The 20,052-nt window shown below is 39.9% G+C and overlaps 2 protein-coding genes across 2 annotated transcripts in view; both read right to left on the bottom strand.

Moving 5' to 3' along the window:
- Positions 1-15,186, bottom strand: part of LOC135700506 (E3 ubiquitin-protein ligase RNF181) — an 84,827-nt gene extending 69,641 nt beyond the window's left edge. The window contains exon 1 of the mRNA XM_065221055.1: positions 14,731-15,186. The gene's annotated coding sequence lies outside the window, so the exon portion shown is untranslated. The remainder of the gene's footprint in view (positions 1-14,730) is intronic.
- Positions 1,298-14,811, bottom strand: fray (frayed). The gene is made up of 2 exons (XM_065221039.1): positions 14,727-14,811; positions 1,298-3,877 (listed from the first exon to the last, which is right to left on the bottom strand). Exon 2 carries the CDS (start codon positions 3,703-3,705, stop codon positions 2,122-2,124), a length of 1,584 nt encoding a protein of 527 aa, XP_065077111.1. The 5' UTR covers positions 3,706-3,877; positions 14,727-14,811; the 3' UTR covers positions 1,298-2,121.
- Positions 15,187-20,052: the final 4,866 nt, after the last annotated feature.

The raw sequence follows: 20,052 nt of genomic DNA, 5'->3' as shown, positions 1-20,052 counted from the left end.
GCTGGTGCCTAGGGTGACTGGCCCCCTCCAGATTTTTTTTTTGAGATTCCAATATCAAAACTTTGAAATATATAATTCTATAAAACATTCTGGAGAGTGCCAGGCACTCTAGGTACCCCCATTAGCCACGCCAATGAAAGCCACTAATGTTGAATACACGGGCCTCTAATATACCTGCAGTATTCAATTATCTTTCGTAAGTTATCTCTTTCTTGTTTTTCAGCAACAAATGTGTGACGCATTAGCGTAGCTCCAATGATCACATGAATTTGCTCTCGTGGAAGCTGCCTATTCGTCATCAACTCGTATTCTAGGAGACAACACCTCAAACCGCAGCCTTTAAGAGATGGGTCATAAAATAGACGAGATAAAAACCGCCCGCGGAGATGTTCGCGACCAAGCTCGATAATAATGAATGCTTTTGGGGTTACGTACCGTCATGAAGTTTTGACAATGTATTTATGGACGTACTTTCATTCTAGTAATAATATTTCAAGTTACTTGGACTAAAACTGTAGTGAGCAATCCTGACTTAGTACAAGACACTGAAGAAGTCTGGACATTGTAGACGAAATACGCGTATCTGTCAGGATAAGCAAATGAGGTAGTGGAATTAAATGGAAATTACTAATCCTTCTCTCTCTCTCTCTCTTTATACTGTAGTGAGCATTTTTGTCGGTAAATTTGGAAGATCCATTGGACCTTCAACTGCAATTTTCCACGCTTCGTTGCCATATGAAATGATATGTGATTAGAAACAGGTGGTGTAGCTCATGATTATTCCAATACATTTTGGGGTTCCTTAGCAACTCAAGCTCAATTCGATTTCAGCGGAAACCTGACACGTACTCAAATTTGCAGAACAATTTATTTCACCATTAGCATATTTAACCCATCAAGGAAATCCCATCGACAACGCAAGTTTTTTTTTCCAGCTCTCTCGACATCCTCCCTCGTGCCAAACATCAAAACGCACAGCATTCAACACCGGTCTTGCCAAAGCTCATTTACGGTTCTCGTAGCGTAAATATTCATGAATCTTCATTCCGATCTACGTCAATGAGCTCGCAGAAAACACCTTCGATCCATCCCAAAAATGACCACAGTGACAACCACTGACTACCGAACCGATCGATGTCGGTAAACACCGCTTTGCTCACATGCTCTTACGCAACACTGATCATTTTTCAATGCACACACACACACACACACACACTCTGAGACAGATAGATAGATACCTTGAAGGAGAATTTTCGGCATGATAAAAAAAAACCTTCAACCACACACGTAAACGGTACTCGTTCAATATCATCAACTAGATGCTGTTTTTATTACCTCTGGTATTTGTTGCTGTTGCTGGTTTTTGTGTTTGTTTGTTTTTTTGTTTGTTTGATACCACTTTGTTATTTTTTCTTCTTCTAACTTCAGGAGGGGTGTGACTCGACATCTACCGCTAAAATCGCAACTGCGCGCTAGTCAAAAAGTAGTCGTTTAAAATACAAATCATCTTTATTTCTCTTTCCGCGTATAATATCCATCATCGTCCCATGTGCTCGATCGTCTTCGCTCTGATAAACGTAAAACTTTTCGAACCCGATTTGTTTTTTTGCTTTTCGATATTTTGTTCTTCTGACGATCAATTCGTTTTTCTACTTTTTTTTTTATTTCTCATCACCGATACACTCGCGAGAATCCGATAAAGGCTACTTTCTGCATCACTTGTTTGCTTTAATTTAACATGAATATATATATATTTGTTCCAAGAATAGTGAAGATGGTGTGAATAAAAGCGCGAACTTTCGTTGGAAAATGCTAAAGCACTAGTTTGCCCTAGAATTCCGAAAAGCAGCAGGGTTATTTCATGCGAATTGGGTTTTGCTTGCCTTAATTTCTCTTCGATAGGTTATATATATATTATTAAATCTAAATAACTTGCTATTTATTGTTTTCTTCGTTCATATTAAAACTATGTAAGAAATCGAAACACAGGGAATTTTTTTCTTTTCTCCGATATATAGAATGTTCTGTTCAGCTCACGATCGTACTGAAACGCATACACAAAGAAACAGGCACGCTCACACTTACGCGAAAAAAAAATAGATTTAGAACAAGTCACTTAAGTTAGTCCGTGATGGAAATCTGTGCGAAGCCGATCAATGATTTTTCGTCCGGTTGCTCGCCGCTGCCGAAGCCGGAGTTCAGCTGGAAGGTGACAGTTTTCACCGAGCTCCGCTGATCGATCAGCTTCTGCAGGTTGGCAGCCATGACGACGATGTCGCGCCCGTCGACGAGACCAGCGCCGACCAGTTCGGACGCAATGCCCTCGGCCGAATCCTTGCCGACCGCGAACTCAAACCGGATGTCGTTCAGTTCCCGGTTGGAGTTCCGCATCCGTAGCACTAGATTGATGGGAGGAAGGTCGTCCAGATTTAGACCACCGACGGCATTAGTTATGTCGGTGTTTGTGGCTTCCGAACCGGTTGGAGCCGTCACGGTTACCTCCGACTGTTCGGAGGCGTCTTCCGTTTCCGAAGCGGAGGAGTCCATTTGTTCCAGGCGGTTCATGGGCCGCTCCTCGGATTCAGAATCGGAGGAATTCTTGCCATTATCTTCCTCCTCGGAAGACCAGACCCATTCGCCGGTGACGGTACGGTGTAGACGACCGGAAGCACCCGGTTGTCGTTTGGCAGCCTTGTGAACTCGAGTGGCCATGGATGGGCCAGTGGCCAAGAGGGTTTGCGTGAGATATTTCCGATCTTTCGCTTTCTTGAAGAACGGATGCTTTAGCAGTTCGCTGGCCGAAGGACGTTTCGATGGTTCCTTTTGAAGACACTCGACGATCATCTTCCGGAAAGTCTTTCCATAGGCTTTGTACTGATCTTTCTCATCCGCACCGGTGTCGATGGTCGGTGGATCGTTCTGGAGGGTCAGCATCAACACCTTCATCGGTGGATATTTATGGTACGGAGCCGTTCCGGTGGCCATCTCGATCGCCGTAATGCCAAACGACCAAATATCGGCCTTGAAATCATAGCCATGGTCTTGCTCCATGACTTCCGGTGCCATCCAGCACGGCGTTCCCACGAAGGTATGCCGCACTTTCTGTCGCGATAGATCCCGTCCCGTTGCAAGCCAAGCACTCACACCGAAATCCGCAATCTGCACGGTTCCTTCATCCCCAAGCAGAATGTTACCAGCCTTGATATCTCGATGGATCTGTCCGTTGCTGTGGAAATACTCCAGTCCTCTCAGTACTTCCTTCAGTACCGTTGCTATCGTGGCTTCGTCAAACACTCCGTGTTTACAGTTGACTGTCTTCATGCGATGTTTGATGATATCCAGCAAGCTGCCACCTTCCAGCAACCGCAGTACTAGCCACAGTTCTTCCTTCACCACAAAACTGGTATGATAGGTTACGACATTCTCGTGATTACAACTGCTCATCGCTTGGATCTCCTTCAGCAGCTCATCCATGGAAGTGTTCCACTTCTCCAGGTTGATCCGCTTGATGGCACATTTCTCGTTGCGCGGTAGGCAGTAGGCTCCATGCACCACGGCGGTGGCTCCGACACCTATCACCTCCCGTAGCTCGTAGTCATCCTTGCTGTTTGGCCATGGCGTATTCACGGGCGCTGCCGGTGGCGCCAGACTGGCCGACGACGCCGATATCGAAACCGTTCCGCTGTTACTGCTACCGCTGGCCATTGCCGATATGCTTCCTCCTCCCGCAGAGAGAACTGCACTCACCACACTCAACACGCGTCCGTCCGGATGCGATCGCGACGTTCAACTAACAGGAGCAGCCAACTGTTCCGTCCGTGTGCGCAACCCCACTGTAATACCTTTTTGCTCTCTTTCTCCTATGCCGCTTCCCTTGCTGGTGCGCGGTGGTTCAAGGTTGAATACGTCCCGAGGAAGAGTGTGAGCGAAAGAGAGCCGAAAAAAGAGAGGAAGAGAGAAAGAAGAAACAAAAATCAGTTTGACCGAAAACACACTTCATCAGTACGCGATGTTTAAAATGCTTAAATTAATATGCAGGCCGACACGCGCTAGTCGATTACGCGCCGCGTGCACCACGAAGCAAATCATGCTGTGCGACGGAAAGAGAGGAAGGGAGAATGAGAGCAACAATCAGAAACAACTTTCCCGAACCATTTACATCTTTATTATTTGAGCATTTAATTAGCGCTACCTACATAAACTGCCATCTACGGAGGGTGGATGGCAGCGTGCAGAGCCCGTTAACATGTTGTAGGCCTCGATCTGCTTCAAGTAGCTTGACCGACGCATTCTTCTTTCTCTCCAATAGCCCAATACGCACTCTCATCTATACTTCATGCTCTCTTTATCTCTCACTCTACCTTCCTAACGCACTTTCCATGACGACCAGCAGCCCAGCAGCTAGCTAAGGTGGCGCAGGTTCATTCATTCATGATGTACGCATTTCTACGCACTAGAATCAATGAATGCAGTGCAATCAAGCTGACGGCAACCGTGTTAGAAGCGCTTACACTCATTAATACCCTTATCAAACAAAGTAAACACAGATATAGTAAACAACAGGCACCTCTCTCTACAAAGAATGCAACATTATTGCCATTGGACGAGACACCTACTACCCCATCTACAGACTCAGTCCGTAGATGGCTGGTGTTTGTATTGACGTTGCAATCGCGCGGTGATAGTGGCGTCGCGACGACGGCACCTAGACAACACTGTGACCGACTGCGGTGGTAACTGAAAAGCGAACGTGTGGGTTGGGTGATAAGATAAGCCAACCGTGTCATCAGGTTGTTCGCTTCGGGTCTGTTCAAAAGGGTTTACCTTGAAATATGGTGAATCGCCGAGGATCCGGCGTGACACCATCTTCTCTTACTGAAAAAAAAGTGGTAGGTAATTAAGGTGCATTGTGCCTACTACTTTATCGGCAGTGCAGGTAACCATTTGTATTCATCACGTTCCATTCGTCCGTCCGCCTGTGTCCACGGAGTGTCGGTGGAGGAATAATATGAAACATCGGAATTACACAGCGATATGGAATGAAGAGAATGCCTGCTGCAAGAAAGGAAGGAAGTGCAGCGCACAGAGGAAGTGAAGAGCGCACGATGAAATAAAACTAAAAATATTCGATTTTACTGCATTCGAAACAGTGACGAAGAACGTTAACGATTGTTCGATTTGCCTGTTTGAAGGGGGTGACGATTTGGAATGGTTGGCACGGGAGCAGAGCTTAGGGCAAACTGGACACACTTGATCCCCGCTTCAGACGGAGACGAATCCAGCAGAGCCAAACTGACTGTCAAAATATGGAGCCAAAAGGACAAACGTTTCGATTGTAGAGAGTTGACATCACTTAGCATTGCACTATGGTCGAAAATGCGAAATTTCACGACAACAATCGATACCTCACAAATTGAGCACTCCAGAGGTTTTGGCATCTTCGGAAGAGTTTGTCAATAAGGAAAGATCTTCCTTTTGACGTGGGTGGTGATTAGAGTGGTCCTCTTTTTTTAAAGTTACGTCTTTCGGAAACAATTGGGGTGCAATTTCAAAAAACAAAAATCGATCGCGGTACAAAAAGTGGTCAGGTTTTAACTACTTATAATTGTGTCAATAGTGGATGGATTTCGAATCTAAACAAGCCAATCAATTGGAAATTTGTCTAACAATCTGTTTCTCAATTTTCAATGTGTCACTATTGAAAAATTATCCCTAAAGTGGTTTCCCTAACACAGTCATGCTTTCGTGTAGCCGTGACAAAGGCTGGAAACCTCTGTCCAGTTACGACAGTACCCAGTTCATGTCTTAACAGTGGCAACCTTTATTTCAGTGCGTTTAGATGCGTCATTTCTTCAAAATGGCTCATAAAATTAGAAGGGAAAATCGCGTTAAATTAGTGAGACCTGAATGTGAAGCTATCACTGAAGCTCGTCTTCCGACAATACGGGAAGGGCTAACTACCTCTTACTACCAGCATCGATCCGCTGGCTCCAGTTAGATTGAGAGCTAGAAATATCGCTAAACAGGTGCTGTAGAAGAAATAAAAAAATACCGGTAGTTCAGGAAATTGTCACGGCTACACGAACGCAACTGGTTTATCGCTACCTGTAATGTTGCCGCTGCTGTTGTTGCTGTTACTGCTGCTAGTCCGTCTGCTTCAAAGTTCGTCACAAGAATGACTTCATTAGGCTATATTTATAGGTAACTAAATTTCCACTTGTTTCCAAAGCACTGATAGTTGCCATGGAATTTCCCCTAACAAACCAAGAAGATTTCCGGATCAGGCCTACTTGTGCAACGTCTACTTTCAATTGTTTCACGTTTTACGCTAAATTCTACGCATGACACCGTTGTCCTATTTATGAAGAAAGCGAGTGAGAGAGTGACTATGTAACATACTGTTTTATGTTCACGTTCAGCATACGTGTGCGAGTATCTTGTCATGGATTCATGGTGATACCTATGGAGCGTACACCAAGGTAGCGTGTTCACCATGGCATGGGGAGGTTGCATACGCTATCATTCTTTTAGGGCCGATGAGCGACCTCTCAAGGCTGGTAGAGCTGATTCGATATAATAGTAGTGACTTTAGTGACTAAAATTACGGAAATAGTGACTTGTAAATACTAAATAAGTAACCATTTATACGGTACCATAGAAATTCAAATACGGTTTGATATTGAAATAAACTTTTTATGTCATGGAACTCAATATCAAATTTAATAAATTCCTCTAATTTAATCGAATCTCACAACGGAAACTCCTGTGAAGAGTATTTGAAGTGATTTGAATAATTTACTTTTGCTTACTTTATACATGATGACTAGCAAATAGTAATTCCCATTTTTTGATCTTGAATTTGATTCTGCGTTCGAAATTTCTAAATATTTGATATACCTAGGTAGATAACTTTGATAATTTGCTATGAAATTTTCACAGAATTTCTTCAGAATGATCTCAATAACTTTTTTAGAATAATTCCCCTTCTCTTAAACTTAGAAGCAAATAAGTTTTTACAAACATAATATTGCATTCTTGAAATTCTTTGCAGAACAATCAACCAAATTCTTGGAAATTGGATCATTTTCGTAGTTGGAAACGCTTAACATCAAATATCAGAACTAAAGTGGACATTTTATACGATAGATGAGGAGATGAAAGTAAAGAGTTGATAGTTCCGTTATAGTGTGGCAGTGTAAAATTTGTATATAGAAAGTAGAAAGCGAACAAAGGATACTTTTGAGGAAGGTAAGAATAGGGTAGAGCATCTCCTTTACCAAGCTCATCCGTTAATGAGGGATGGTGAGGGGTGTGGGTGTTTCCCCCTGCCACCACTGGCAAAAGGGATGATCAGCGATTTGTTCATGTACCTCTGATGTGCGGAAACAGTTCTATTGATTGTTTCACACTCAAGTCGCCATCTGACGTAAATAACTACCCGATTCGTACCTTCCTCAAAATTGTCCTTTGCTCGCTTTCTACTTTAATAAACAATTTTCACACTGCCGTACTATAACGAAACTATCAACTCTATAATGGAATCTCCTCCTAGGTCGTATAAAATCTCCATTTGAAGTCTGATATTTGACGTTAAGCATCTCCGACTACGTAAATAGTTAAATTCACGCATGAAGTAATAACACATGATTAGTTAAAGAAGATTATTTTCGATTTTTTATTGATTCTTTTAGAAACTCCCTCCATAAATCCATCCTTAGAATTTCCATGCAATTAACCTCAGAAGTTTCATAAATTTCTGCTTAGAATAATCTTGGACTTCTCCCTTGCATTCAATTCGTATTCTCCTTAGAATCCCCATAGTATTTCCTCAGAATTCTCAACACAAAAATCCATCACAAACTTTGAAACTCTTCTCAGAATCCCTTCCTCAAAATTCGATTCCATTTGAATTCTTCTCGGAATTTATTTCGAACTATTTAGAATTCTCTTGAAAGTATCGTCAGAAATCACCCCAGAATTCTTTTAGAACTATCCACAGAGACCATCTTTGGAGTTCACGGGATTTTCATGGAATTTTCATCAGAGCCATTTGAATTCTTATTATAATTAGACCTAGAATCCTCATCCAATCATCATAGAATTCTTCTCAGAACTCTCGTTAAAATGCACTCTCAATTACATTAGAATTATTTCCAAAATTGCTTCGGTGCTGAATTTTGAGTCTCTATTAATTTAAACAGTAATCAAAAGCGACGCCCATATGTGTTAAGCCAAGTTTTAAGATTTAATGCAAGAAATCGGTCCTCAGAACAGGTAATTTTACATGAGACTTTCGTAGTCTGTACTTTGGCATTCTTCTCTGATATATCTTGGTGTCTGCCCTAAAATCCTTTAAAATTCTATTTTAAATCGAAATTGAAGACATTTCCCAATAGTTTTCCTGGTGTTCTAACGTTTTGCGATTCACTGGTCACCCTGGTTAAATTTTCAATTTTTTAACAGATATGTATATTTTGTTAAAACTACTGTACACTTTCTTAGTGCCAAGTACTCAATTTAAACATTTTGTGAAAAAGTGACTTTAGTGACGTTTTTTAGGGAAATAGTGACTTTAGTGACTTTTAGGTGTAAAAAGTGACTTTTTAGTGACTGGCTTCAAAATAGTGACCAAGTCACTAAAAAGTGACCTGCTACCAGCCCTGCCTCTAAACGTTAACGTACAAACTTTAAATTTTGATATGTTTGTTAAACCAAAACGAACATTTTAAGAGGTTGAATTTACAAATTGGTCCAATTTCTGAAAATAAGGGACTGAAAATAAGGTGTCTACTATCTGATAAAAAAAGGAAAACCGAGAACTCTCAGAAATTTTTGTTTTTGCTGAAAAAAAAACCAGGAAGTCTCAGGAAATCTCAGGAAATCTCATCATTACTCTGGGATATTTTGAAGAAAATAATGCATTTAAAAATAATAACATTTAATTTTCCTCGTTATTTTCATTCACACATTGAACATTATAGATCCAGAGTGGATTAATCTTTAGTAACAAATAAATTTTAAAAATTTAGAGGCTTGAAATGATTTTTGTTTGTTTCTGAAATATGCACATTTCCCACACATAACAAATGAACAGTTGGTGACCAAAACTGTGTATGCCAAGCATGGTTTTAAGATGTATTAGAATCCTCGGCTCTGTAAAGTTAATTCGATTGAGCCTCATCAAATAAGTTAATAAACAACTCTAGCAATTCCTTTGAAATATTCCTCAAAATTTAGTAGGAACTATCCTCCGAATTCAATTTTCTTTTAATTTTTCTCGGAATTAGCTTAAAATTCTCCTGAGTAAGAAACCCTTTGGAAAAATTCTTAGAATGTGCATTGAATTGATTTTAGATTTCCTTGTGAATCTCACTCCTTCCCTTTGGAATTCTACTCACATCGAATGCCAACAATTAACACTTCATCTTCCGCTATCCAATAAGCCTCCTCCACCAGATCGGGAGCCGCTTCCAGTGGTTTCATTGTATGGCAGTATAACCAACGGGGGGCAAAGCGCTTCCATTACAGCAAGGGACGCAAAACGTGGTCAGTACTCACACACTCATCACGAAACGGTTGCTTTCCAAAGTCGACGACGCATCGACAGAAAGAACTGCTGATGAGAAACAATGGGGAGGATCACACAATAGTTGCTGCCGAGTAAAAAGACGATCGAGTGATACCTATCGAAAGTGGCCTGCTTCCGTCGAAAGCCCAGTGAACACTGGAATTGCGAGAGGTATTCTAAGTATATTCTGGTGAGATTTTAAGCGAGTTCAGTGAAGCGTTCCAAGTAAAGTTCTAGAATAATTCCATGAGAGTTTCGGGAGAATACAAAGCAAATGCTGAGGAGATCTCTAAGCGAATTTTCAAAGAGAAATCTCCGTTCAGTATGGAATGAACTATTCTGAGGTCTTCAGTACTACTTGATAGTTTCCAAAATGTCCCTAAAGTTAATGCAACTGCCTTAACTTAACGTTCTGTTGTAGTTTGAGAAACTTGCCTGATGCTCACATTACTTTTTATCGAATTTTTAAACTTCCCTGATCTTTTTCAGACTACCTAAAGTTTCCTCAATCTTCATAACGATCATGGATCTTCTCTAAAGTTTTAACAATTCACTGAAGTTTTTCTTAAAAAATTGTGATTTCTCTAATGTTTTTCCGTACTGAGGTACTAATGCTACCGACGCCAGGGAGGCAACTTCCACACCTGGACCCTACCTATCGACCCATCAACTCATGGACCGGGACCAACAGCTTTACTTCCGTTCTGAAGGAAGGCGTGATCAGAGATTTTATGTCTCAGAAAAGCTCTTTAAGGTGAAAGGGCAATCACGCTTACCGCTACGCCACCGGCGCCGCTTATTTCTATAATGTTATCGGAACTGCTCTGAGGTTCTGTGTTCGTTATTGAAATCCTCAAAAATTCTCTAAAGTTTTGGGAGTTAGCATGAAGCTTGTTGTACTGCTTAGATTTTCATTCAAGTGTCTGAACAATGTTAAAGCTTTCGTGAACTTCTGAACTTATGTGAAGACATCAGTAATTTTCTTAACATCTCTGATCTCTGAAAATCTGGGAACTTCTTAAAATTTCTCGCTAATTTTCTGAAACTAATTGAACTGAACTCTCCTTGAAATTCTTGTTATGTTTGGAGCTTACTGAAGTTCTCTGAAATGCTTCCGCATTTTGCTAATGTTCACGAAAATTCTTGAAGTTCTCAGATCTTCCCTTAAGTTTCATAAACTTTTATGAAATCCTCGAAATGTTACAGAAAATCTCTGCACTTCTGTGAAGTTTTCAAAGTTTTTCTGAAATTTCTGGAACTTCTTTAAGCTCCCGTAATTTTCTTGGAATCAAAACGAAATAATCAATATAGTTTTATAATTTTCACTGAAGTTCTCAACATTTTTCTAAAGTTCATGGAACCACCCTTAAATTATTGACATTAATTGATAACTTGTTGAATAGTCTATACTTTCCTGATGTTATTAAAATTGCCCAAAATATTTCTTTCGTTAAATAGAGAACTGTTCTGAATTACTCAGCACCCGCAACTTGACTGAAATTAATTGAATTGACTTTAAGTTTCCGCAATTTTACTTAAGTTTTATAAAGTTTAAAAACGCTCACGAAACTTTGTCTTAAATCACTAATTTCCCTTGAACTTTTCTGGACATTTCTGAAGTTTTCTATGCTGTCCTGAAGTTCTCTAAATTTGTTTAATGTTCCGGCAAATGTTCTGATATATATTCATGAACCTCTGAAGTTTTCGGATCACTCATAGAATTCTAGGAATATCCCATAATTCCACGGAACTCCATGTAAATCGCTGCAAATTTCTTTAATTTAATGGGATTGTTCTGAAGTTACCTGATCACCTTCGAAGTACTCGGAACTTCACTGAATATCATGAAACTATCTAAAAATATCTATTCTCAGATGTTCTCTGCAATCTATTGAAGATATCGTTTCTTACCAAAAGTTATCGCATTTTTTAAAATTAATTGAACTTCGTTGATGTTCTCTAATCAACTTAGCTAAACATTCGTAATTTTTTAAGTTCCTGAAATTTCCATGATTTCTCTCGGAGCTATGCTGAAGTTTCCGGAACTGTTCTCGGAGCACCCCTGAAGCTCTCAAGCTATTGAAGGTCTCAGTTCTACTCTGAAATAAAAGAAATTCTCGTATACAGCTTAAAACTTCCCTGAAATTCTCTGGACTTTTGTGAAGTTTTTGAAATATTTCTGAAGTTTTCATAAATTCTCAGAAGGTCTTGTTCTTCCCTGAAATTATCGGAAAATCTTCGTTTTCAGCACACCATGGAGCCAGTGACGTCACCTTAACCTTAATCTATCTGTGCACCAACTCTCAAAACATAAACAATTATCAAAATATTGCTTGCAATGGATAAATATCGAGTTAACTAGAAGATTAAGTGTATTTTTCAACCGATTCGAGTATGAATATGGCATTTAATCTGTTTTTGAAAGTTGGTGCACAGGTAAAAAGTGAGGTTACACGACGCCACTGCATGAATTTTTCTAAAAACATGCTTATAGATCTTTCAACTGCTCCAAAAATCTGGACTGAAGTTACGGGAACTGCTGAATCTCTAAAATTCCCCAAAGACCTCTAGATCCAGCTTTTCTGAGGTACTTAGAACTTCTTAAAAGTTTCCACAATTTCCCTCACGTTCTCAATTTTTTTTTTAATGTTCTCTTTAATTCTACGAACTTCTTAAAATTTCCTGCATTTTTTCGGAACCGCTTTGAGCTAATTATAAACCTAGATATTATCCTTTAAAATTCTGGAAAAACCTGGAAAACTCAAGGAATTTTATTTAGGCAAATGAGTAGACACCCTGTAGATAGAGAAAGGCGATCAAACGTTAGAAAGGCCTATAGACTATCAGATCCTACACACTGCAAAAATAATGAGCAATCTTGAAATAAATTCACGCTAAAAATGTTGAAAATAGTGACTGATTACAAGAAAAAGTGACTTTAGTTACTTGGCCTAAAAAAAAGTGACTGTTACTAAAAAGTGACTCGCTACCAGCCCTGAACAGCTTCACTGCTACTCCGTCACTAAACATGTTAACCTCAGTTTCCTTATAAAAATCGTCAACAATCAGAAATATTTCAAGGTCGAAGAAGAACGTTTAGGCAACTTCAATGCTTAAAGCGACTGGTAGATGGTACACAGTGACTTATAGTTTCAGAGCAGATGTAAAAACAAAAAGATTCAAGGTTAACTAGGGGAATTTACGTATTCTCGTCAGTCTAAGCAGCGTCCGAACTTCTATTAGCGATTTCTCAGCGTCACACACATACATGATGCATTGAGAGGTTTGTTTGTTGACATTTATCTGCTGCTTGCTGTTCTACCCATTCCAATCGACAGAATTGATAAAAACGGGTTGAACATGTTTTTACAACGCTCCAAACTTCTCAGGTGAGTGTGACTATTGTCGGCAGTCTCTTTTTCTTCGGCACCCTTTCCATTTGAACTGCGTGTTAACCAGCTGTTCTATTATTGGCAACTCGAAATCAGCCGTATTTTGTAGCGTGTATATTTAATTTAAAGAAAAATATGGCATAACAGGATTGCACAGTCGTAAAAATGTAATCTGATTGAAGCTGAAAAGTTAAGGAATCGGCTTAATACATTCAGCGAAGAGTTTTGATGGTAAAATACTGCGAAATTAACGTTTCAATTTCGGTTGCCGAAAACAGTCAATGGGTGCCGGAACCATAATTTACCCTAACTAAAATCCCGGATATAGAAAAAAACCCAAGATTCGGGGGAATTCGTACCAAATTTTACTCCCAGGGAATTCGAATTAACCTTTCAATAGTCGCGCCAACTTTTGTAACACAAACACTCGCGCGTTGTACAAAATACAAGAGTATATTATTTTGACCTTGAGGGCCCGTCATGAAACCTGATATTCAAAAAAAAAAAACTTCAAGTAGGGGAATTTACGTATTCTCGTCAATCTAAGCAGCGTCCGCACTTCTATTAGCATTTTTTCAGTGTCACCCACATTTATAACGTGTCAGTTTGTTTACATTCATCTGCTACTTGCTTCTCTATCCATTCCAATCGACAGAATTTTTCAAAACGGTTTGAAAGCTTTTTTACAACGCTTCAAACTTCTCAGGTGAGTGTGACTATTGTCGGCAGTCTCTTTTTCTTCGGCAACCTTCCCATTAGAACTGCGTGTTAACCAGCTGTTCTATTATCGGCAACTCGAAATCAACCCCATTTTGTAGTGCGTATGCTTCATTTGAAGAAAAAGCTGGCATTACAGAATTGATCGGTCATACAAATATAATCAGATTGAAGCTGAAAGACTAAAGAATCGTTTGAATACATTCAGGGAAGTGTGTTGATGGGAAAACATAGTGAAATTAACGTTTAAATTTTGGTTGCCGAAAACAGTCAATGGGTGCCGAAGCCAACATTTACCCTATTGATTCATTGGACATGGGTATTAAATTTCACGTTGAGCACGTCCCAAAGTCACAAGGGTTTTCATTTTTTTTCGTGATGTACTTTGTACAACGATGCGAGTACTGAAAGATCAATGAATGACAATCGGGGTAGTCCTACATCCAGCTAATCACCCCGATCCCATTGACTCCGATACGGACGAAACATCTCAACATTTTGAACATTCATTATAGGGTAGGGACATATCTTATTGAACTATTTTAGGGTCCATTCCATTGCGGCTGTTCTCTGTTCGAAGCGGTAACGGTTTCTGTGTTGGTGAATTTCATAGGCTGTCGCAACGCAAACATTAAGGTGACGACAGTCCAAGTGCGAGAGCGAGGGTACACCGCGGGTGGCGGCTGCGCTGCTATAGCTCTATAGCTCTGTTGGCTTCAATGGATGGAACCGGTGCTATGGATGTGTATGTGTATTTGGGGGGAGGCGATGAGAACGATTATATTTGGGAAAAAACATGTATAATCGCTATGTTGGAAATTTTTTAAGCTCTATTTTTCCTTTACACCGTTTGCCCGTGTTTGGGACAGGTTCTCTATGGAATACGGACTATTTTAACCAGACGGACTTAACCTCACAGCCGCCGTCGTCGCCGCTTCCCACTCGTCTCGAAATCCGCAACATTCCTCTCTTACCCAGTGATTTGTTGTCAAAAAAGGTCAGAAACAGGAATGGAATTCTGATGAAATTATGTAATTTAAAAACGAAACGTACCTGCACACTAAACCTCGACTGCTAACGCCTGATTCCGAGATCGAATTAAAATTAGCCAATCACTTCTGGGTCGACTGGATAAAAACACTTCGAAAATCAATTCCTCCACGAAGTTTAACTTTTTCAATGCACTAAATCACGACCGATTTTTCCGATCCGGATTGGAGAAACACAAATCCGCACTTGTTTGGCCGATGGAAAATGCACTCAAAAATACCGATTGCGTTTCAGGCAATTTTTGCAGACTTTCCGCGAGACGAGAACCGAAACTGTACAGCTATTTGCACACAATTTTCATAGCGCCACGGAAGCCACGACGAGGGCAAATTAGTCGACCGGAGCTGAGCAAAAATTTGTGACTCTTCTGCCTTTTCGCTTTCAGAAGCTGATGACGATGATTCGTGTGTTTTTCTTGACTTTTTTTTCCTCCTGCCTGAGCTCTGGTGTGACGACGACGTTTTGTTATCTCCTATTTTTGTTTTGACGTTTCTCTCTCTGATGGCAAACGGAGTCGCCAGGCTAACCCTGTCCAACTATGTTCGTTGATGCCGTCGTGATATAAACAGGCAAGGCAATGTGAGTTCGTTGTCTCTTTCGATCGCCCGCTGTTTAAAAGGTTTATGGAGTGTGACGTCAAACTCCGTCATCGATTTAAACAGCCGAGGAACAAAATAGACGGCAAATTCTTCGAGCCTCACCTGTTTGCACTAATTGCGGGAGATAGTAAGTTGAGCGCCAAGTTAGCCCTATTGATGGCGATGGCATTGAACGCACTCTCATCGAGGAATGTCGTCGTAGTGGCGCGGAGGATTTCTTCAACCGAACACGTGATTGAGAACCATGTGATACTTTTTTTTTCTTATCTTTTTAGGTGCTAAATAGGTAATCCCTGGCAATTCCTGTTTTCATATTTGCGCATTGATATTTTCCTACTGAAGGCTACGAAAAATAAATTAAGGTGCAAACATGCAGTTCAGGTGCAAACGTGTATTGATGGAATCGATTATTCACTGAATTTAAATAATAAACAGCTACCACATAGGAAGATACCAGATGGGAAGATACTCAGCCAATAGGTGGTCTTATTGTTATTTTCTATGCGCATGTTTTACCACTTAACATTTTTCGGGCCCGCATCTGGCGATCTATACGAAGTTCAAAATGTATCAAAGTGTTTGCTGTAGAGAAGCAAACAGTTAGATTAGTGCCCCTGAAAACAGATTTATGAAATCTTGTCCTAAAGCGTATTCGGAAGGTAAACGTGTTAATTAAACGGGGCCTCCCTTAGCTCAGTTGGTAAAGGCGCAGCTACAGAGCAAGACCATGCTGGAGGTGGGGAATGGGAATGGGTCCGATTCCCGGTCCCGGTCTAGGAATTTTTCGGGATGGGAAATTTCTCACTTCCCTGGGCATAGGCGTATGATTGTAATTACCACACAATTAACTAATTAATGCAAAAATGGTACAGGAATCCGAAAGCTCTCACTGTGGAATTGCATCTAGAATACTAGGTTGAGAGCACGCAATAAGCTAATCTATTTGGTATCCCTAGACTCAACACATAAATCACATTTCCGATGGAAAATATCTATTAGAAATTCACATAACATTCATGTGATCTCATAATTAGGAATCGCACCATGAAACCCCATGACCCTTATGTTCATTAGTTTATGTGATTTATCATATAGAATTCATGTGAACATGTAAATGTTATGTGAATTTCATATAGAAAACATTAATTTTGTTATTGAAAACAATATAATTTGCATTCCCAATGGAAACTATATGAAAACTTTTTTCAGTGTAGACGAATGCACGGATCGATTTGATTTCACTCACTTGAGTAAAAGTGGCCCAAGCTGGGGGCAATGTTTACTAATCATGATCACTAAATCCATCTGTGCAGTCGTCTCTTATCATTATCCAAAGTTGTATTTTTAATTTGAAACTAGTATCTTTTAAGAGAGAGAAGGCGATGAAGTCGATGACTCAATTTCGTCAAAAGGGGATTTTTTCAAAAGTGAGGGCTCTTCCAAAAAAACTTCTACAATATGAGAAGATTAGATAGAGGTGATAGGTGAGTGAAATTTTTATGGATTTTTCCTGGTTTTCCAGGGTTTTTGCTCGGAAAATTCAACTCACTTTTGAGTAAATCCACTTTTGACGAAATAAAATCGACTCGACTCAATTTTGATTCGATCTGAACGACCGTGTGTTGGTTGGGTTATAAGACAACTTTAGTGAACTTTTCAGAATTTCCATTAACTTCACGGCGAATGAGAACGACCCAAATTTGAATTCAATTCAATCATAATCGCCAAAAGTGCAGGAACTCAGCGATGAGTAAATTTACCTCATGGTTTACTGTGGAAAACCTGCAAAATCTGCTGGAAAATGAGGGAAATTGACGAAAATTTTACTCAGTCTAGAAGTAGTACCAATATAGACTGAGTGAATCCAATCTTTACTTTTCTCATATTTGAGAAGTTTATCCTGGACAAACCTGCAAAAAACGTAAGGCAAATTTACTCATCGCTGAGTTCCTACACTTTATCTGATTTATAAGTTAACTGAGTTCCAATCTGGGTTGTTTTCATTCGCCGTGTTCTTTGAAGTTCCAGAAATTTCGATGAAGTTCCGTGAACTTCTCTCAAGTTCCGAAAACGACTCTCTAGTTTCGTAAAATTTCCCGATATTCCATGAACTTCTCCAAAGTTCCGTGTACTTCTCTGAATTCTCAAGAATATAATTGAAATTTATATTTCATGTTCTTCTCATGAACTTTTCTGAATTTCGGTAAACTTCTATGAGCTCCCTTGAATTCCTTCGCAATTTCTCTGTAATTTTGCATGATCTATTCTAAAGTTTTATCAATTTTCTTCCATTCCGGTAATTTCTCTAAAGCTTCTTGAAACTTCTCTGAAGTTTCAATAATATATCTGAAGATCCGAGAGCTTTTCTGGGAAGTTCTCTAAAGTTCGCTGAATTTCTCTCGGAACTTCATTTCAGTTCTCTCACTCAGCAAAACAAAAATTTTAAATTGACGTATGACATATTGATGTAAGAACAAAAAGCATGGATGTAGATTGGTTCGCAATTTTTGTGTACATCGTATAATTTAATATTACACAACTCACTTATGTGCAGCAGTTTTGATTTCAAAAACTTTTTCTATTAATTTATCTTGGAACTTCTCTCTAGATTTCTCGGAACTTTTCTGAATTTTTCTCGGAGCTTATCTGAAGTAGTTTCGGGACATCTTTGAAGCTCTCACGGAACTTCTTTTAAGTTCTTGTACTAAACTAAACTTATACTAAACTTGTACTAAACTGCTGCTTAGAATGTATCTTTTTAATGATTCATTCTGAAAGTTTGGTGCCTTAGAAAAAGCTGTTTATTTTTCAAAAATATGAAACTCTTACAAAGACGTCAACATTTTAGCTGCCATAGTTTTACAAATATTGTTTTTTTTTAGATTAAAAGCCTTTTGTACACTTAACTATGTTTTTTCTCATCAAAAGTTGTCGTTTTTATATTTTTTACTGACGTATTCCAACAAAACTTGAAACTCGTTCCTCGTGGAAAAGTCGTACGTTCCCTCACTTTCATATCACACAAAGCCGGGATGGCAGTGAATCTGAAATCAAAAGCAATGTGTTTGGACACATGGCCTTCTGGTGTAAGATTCCGGGAGTTCGAAGATACTGGTATAAAACGGATTTTTTTAAAAGCCAGTTCTATTGAACCCACTACCATCGTCATCATCCGAGATATCAAATGCAAGAAAGTAGGCGCTGGTTCCAGCCCTGCAGAGCCGGTTTCCTCCGGCACTTTCTCGTCAGAATCCTCAAGGCGCCCACTCCCTTACAATTTTTTACCAGAATGTCCGTGGATTGAGTTCATCAGCTTGTGACTATGACGTCATCGCACTGACCAAAACGAGGCTCGGCAGTGACGTATTGAACTCAGAGCTCTCGTCCAAATATGTGATTTATCAGCTCGATCGCATCACATCTCAACTGCTACGCGGCGGCGGTGTTCTGATTGGCGTTAATACCTTGTACAGACATACAAAGTTCACTGTTGTACTACCGTTGTACCATAGAGGTAACTCTAAGACCACTGGGTTCCGAAGAAAATCATTATTATTTTTGGCTCACTCAGTACCAGAACAACGGTCCCAAGCAGTCCCAAGCTATTTCACTCACCCCTGCATGTTCTGCATGAATCCACACACCCCTGATGTTATCTGTCAAACTTTCATAGCGAATCAAAACAAACATAGTGTAGTAATAGAATTTCAACTAGAATAGGGTACGTTAATCGTTTGCTTGGGACCAATAGGCTACTAAAGTGGTGAGCCAATTTAAAATCGTTAGTTTCGTATTGATTGTTGGTTGTACCATAGAGGTAACTCTAAGACCACTGGGTCCCGAAGAAAATCATTATTATTTTTGGCTCACTCAGTACCAGAACAACGGTCCCAAGCAGTCCCAAGCTATTTCACTCACCCCTGCATGTTCTGCATGAATCCACACACCCCTGATGTTATCTGTCAAACTTTCATAGCGAATCAAAACAAACATAGTGTAGTAATAGAATTTCAACTAGAATAGGGTACGTTAATCGTTTGCTTGGGACCAATAGGCTACTAAAGTGGTGAGCCAATTTAAAATCGTTAGTTTCGTATTGATTGTTGGTTGTACCATAGAGGTAACTCTAAGACCACTGGGTCCCGAAGAAAATCATTATTATTTTTGGCTCACTCAGTACCAGAACAACGGTCCCAAGCAGTCCCAAGCTATTTCACTCACCCCTGCATGTTCTGCATGAATCCACACACCCCTGATGTTATCTGTCAAACTTTCATAGCGAATCAAAACAAACATAGTGTAGTAATAGAATTTCAACTAGAATAGGGTACGTTAATCGTTTGCTTGGGACCAATAGGGTACTAAAGTGGTGAGCCAATTTAAAATCGTTAGTTTCGTATTGATTGTTGGTTGTACTGCTTTAAGCTAGTACCACAAATTGTACTTTTTGAGTTACTAGATTAAAGGAGTACAACGGTACTAATTTGTTGTTTGTAGCTGGTTCCACTGGTTAATGCCGACAGTTTAGAGCAAGTCACTGTGTGTGTGTGTGTGTGTGTGTGTGTGTGTTTCGTTGCCAATACAGTCGGTCTACATATGTTGCGTCTACATAAGGCCAAACTCAGACCCCGGCATTTACTTTTATCATGCATATTGTGTCCAACAAGTGTGTGCGCTTGCTGAAACTACTGATACAGTCATAACTTTGGGTGACTATAATCTGCCT

This window comes from Ochlerotatus camptorhynchus, unplaced genomic scaffold, assembly GCF_037179485.1.
Source record: "Ochlerotatus camptorhynchus isolate MF236.1 unplaced genomic scaffold, CSIRO-AGI_Acam_v1.1 ptg000137l, whole genome shotgun sequence".
Taxonomy (NCBI): domain Eukaryota; kingdom Metazoa; phylum Arthropoda; class Insecta; order Diptera; family Culicidae; genus Ochlerotatus; species Ochlerotatus camptorhynchus.
This window is presented reverse-complemented; position numbering and strand designations above follow the sequence as displayed.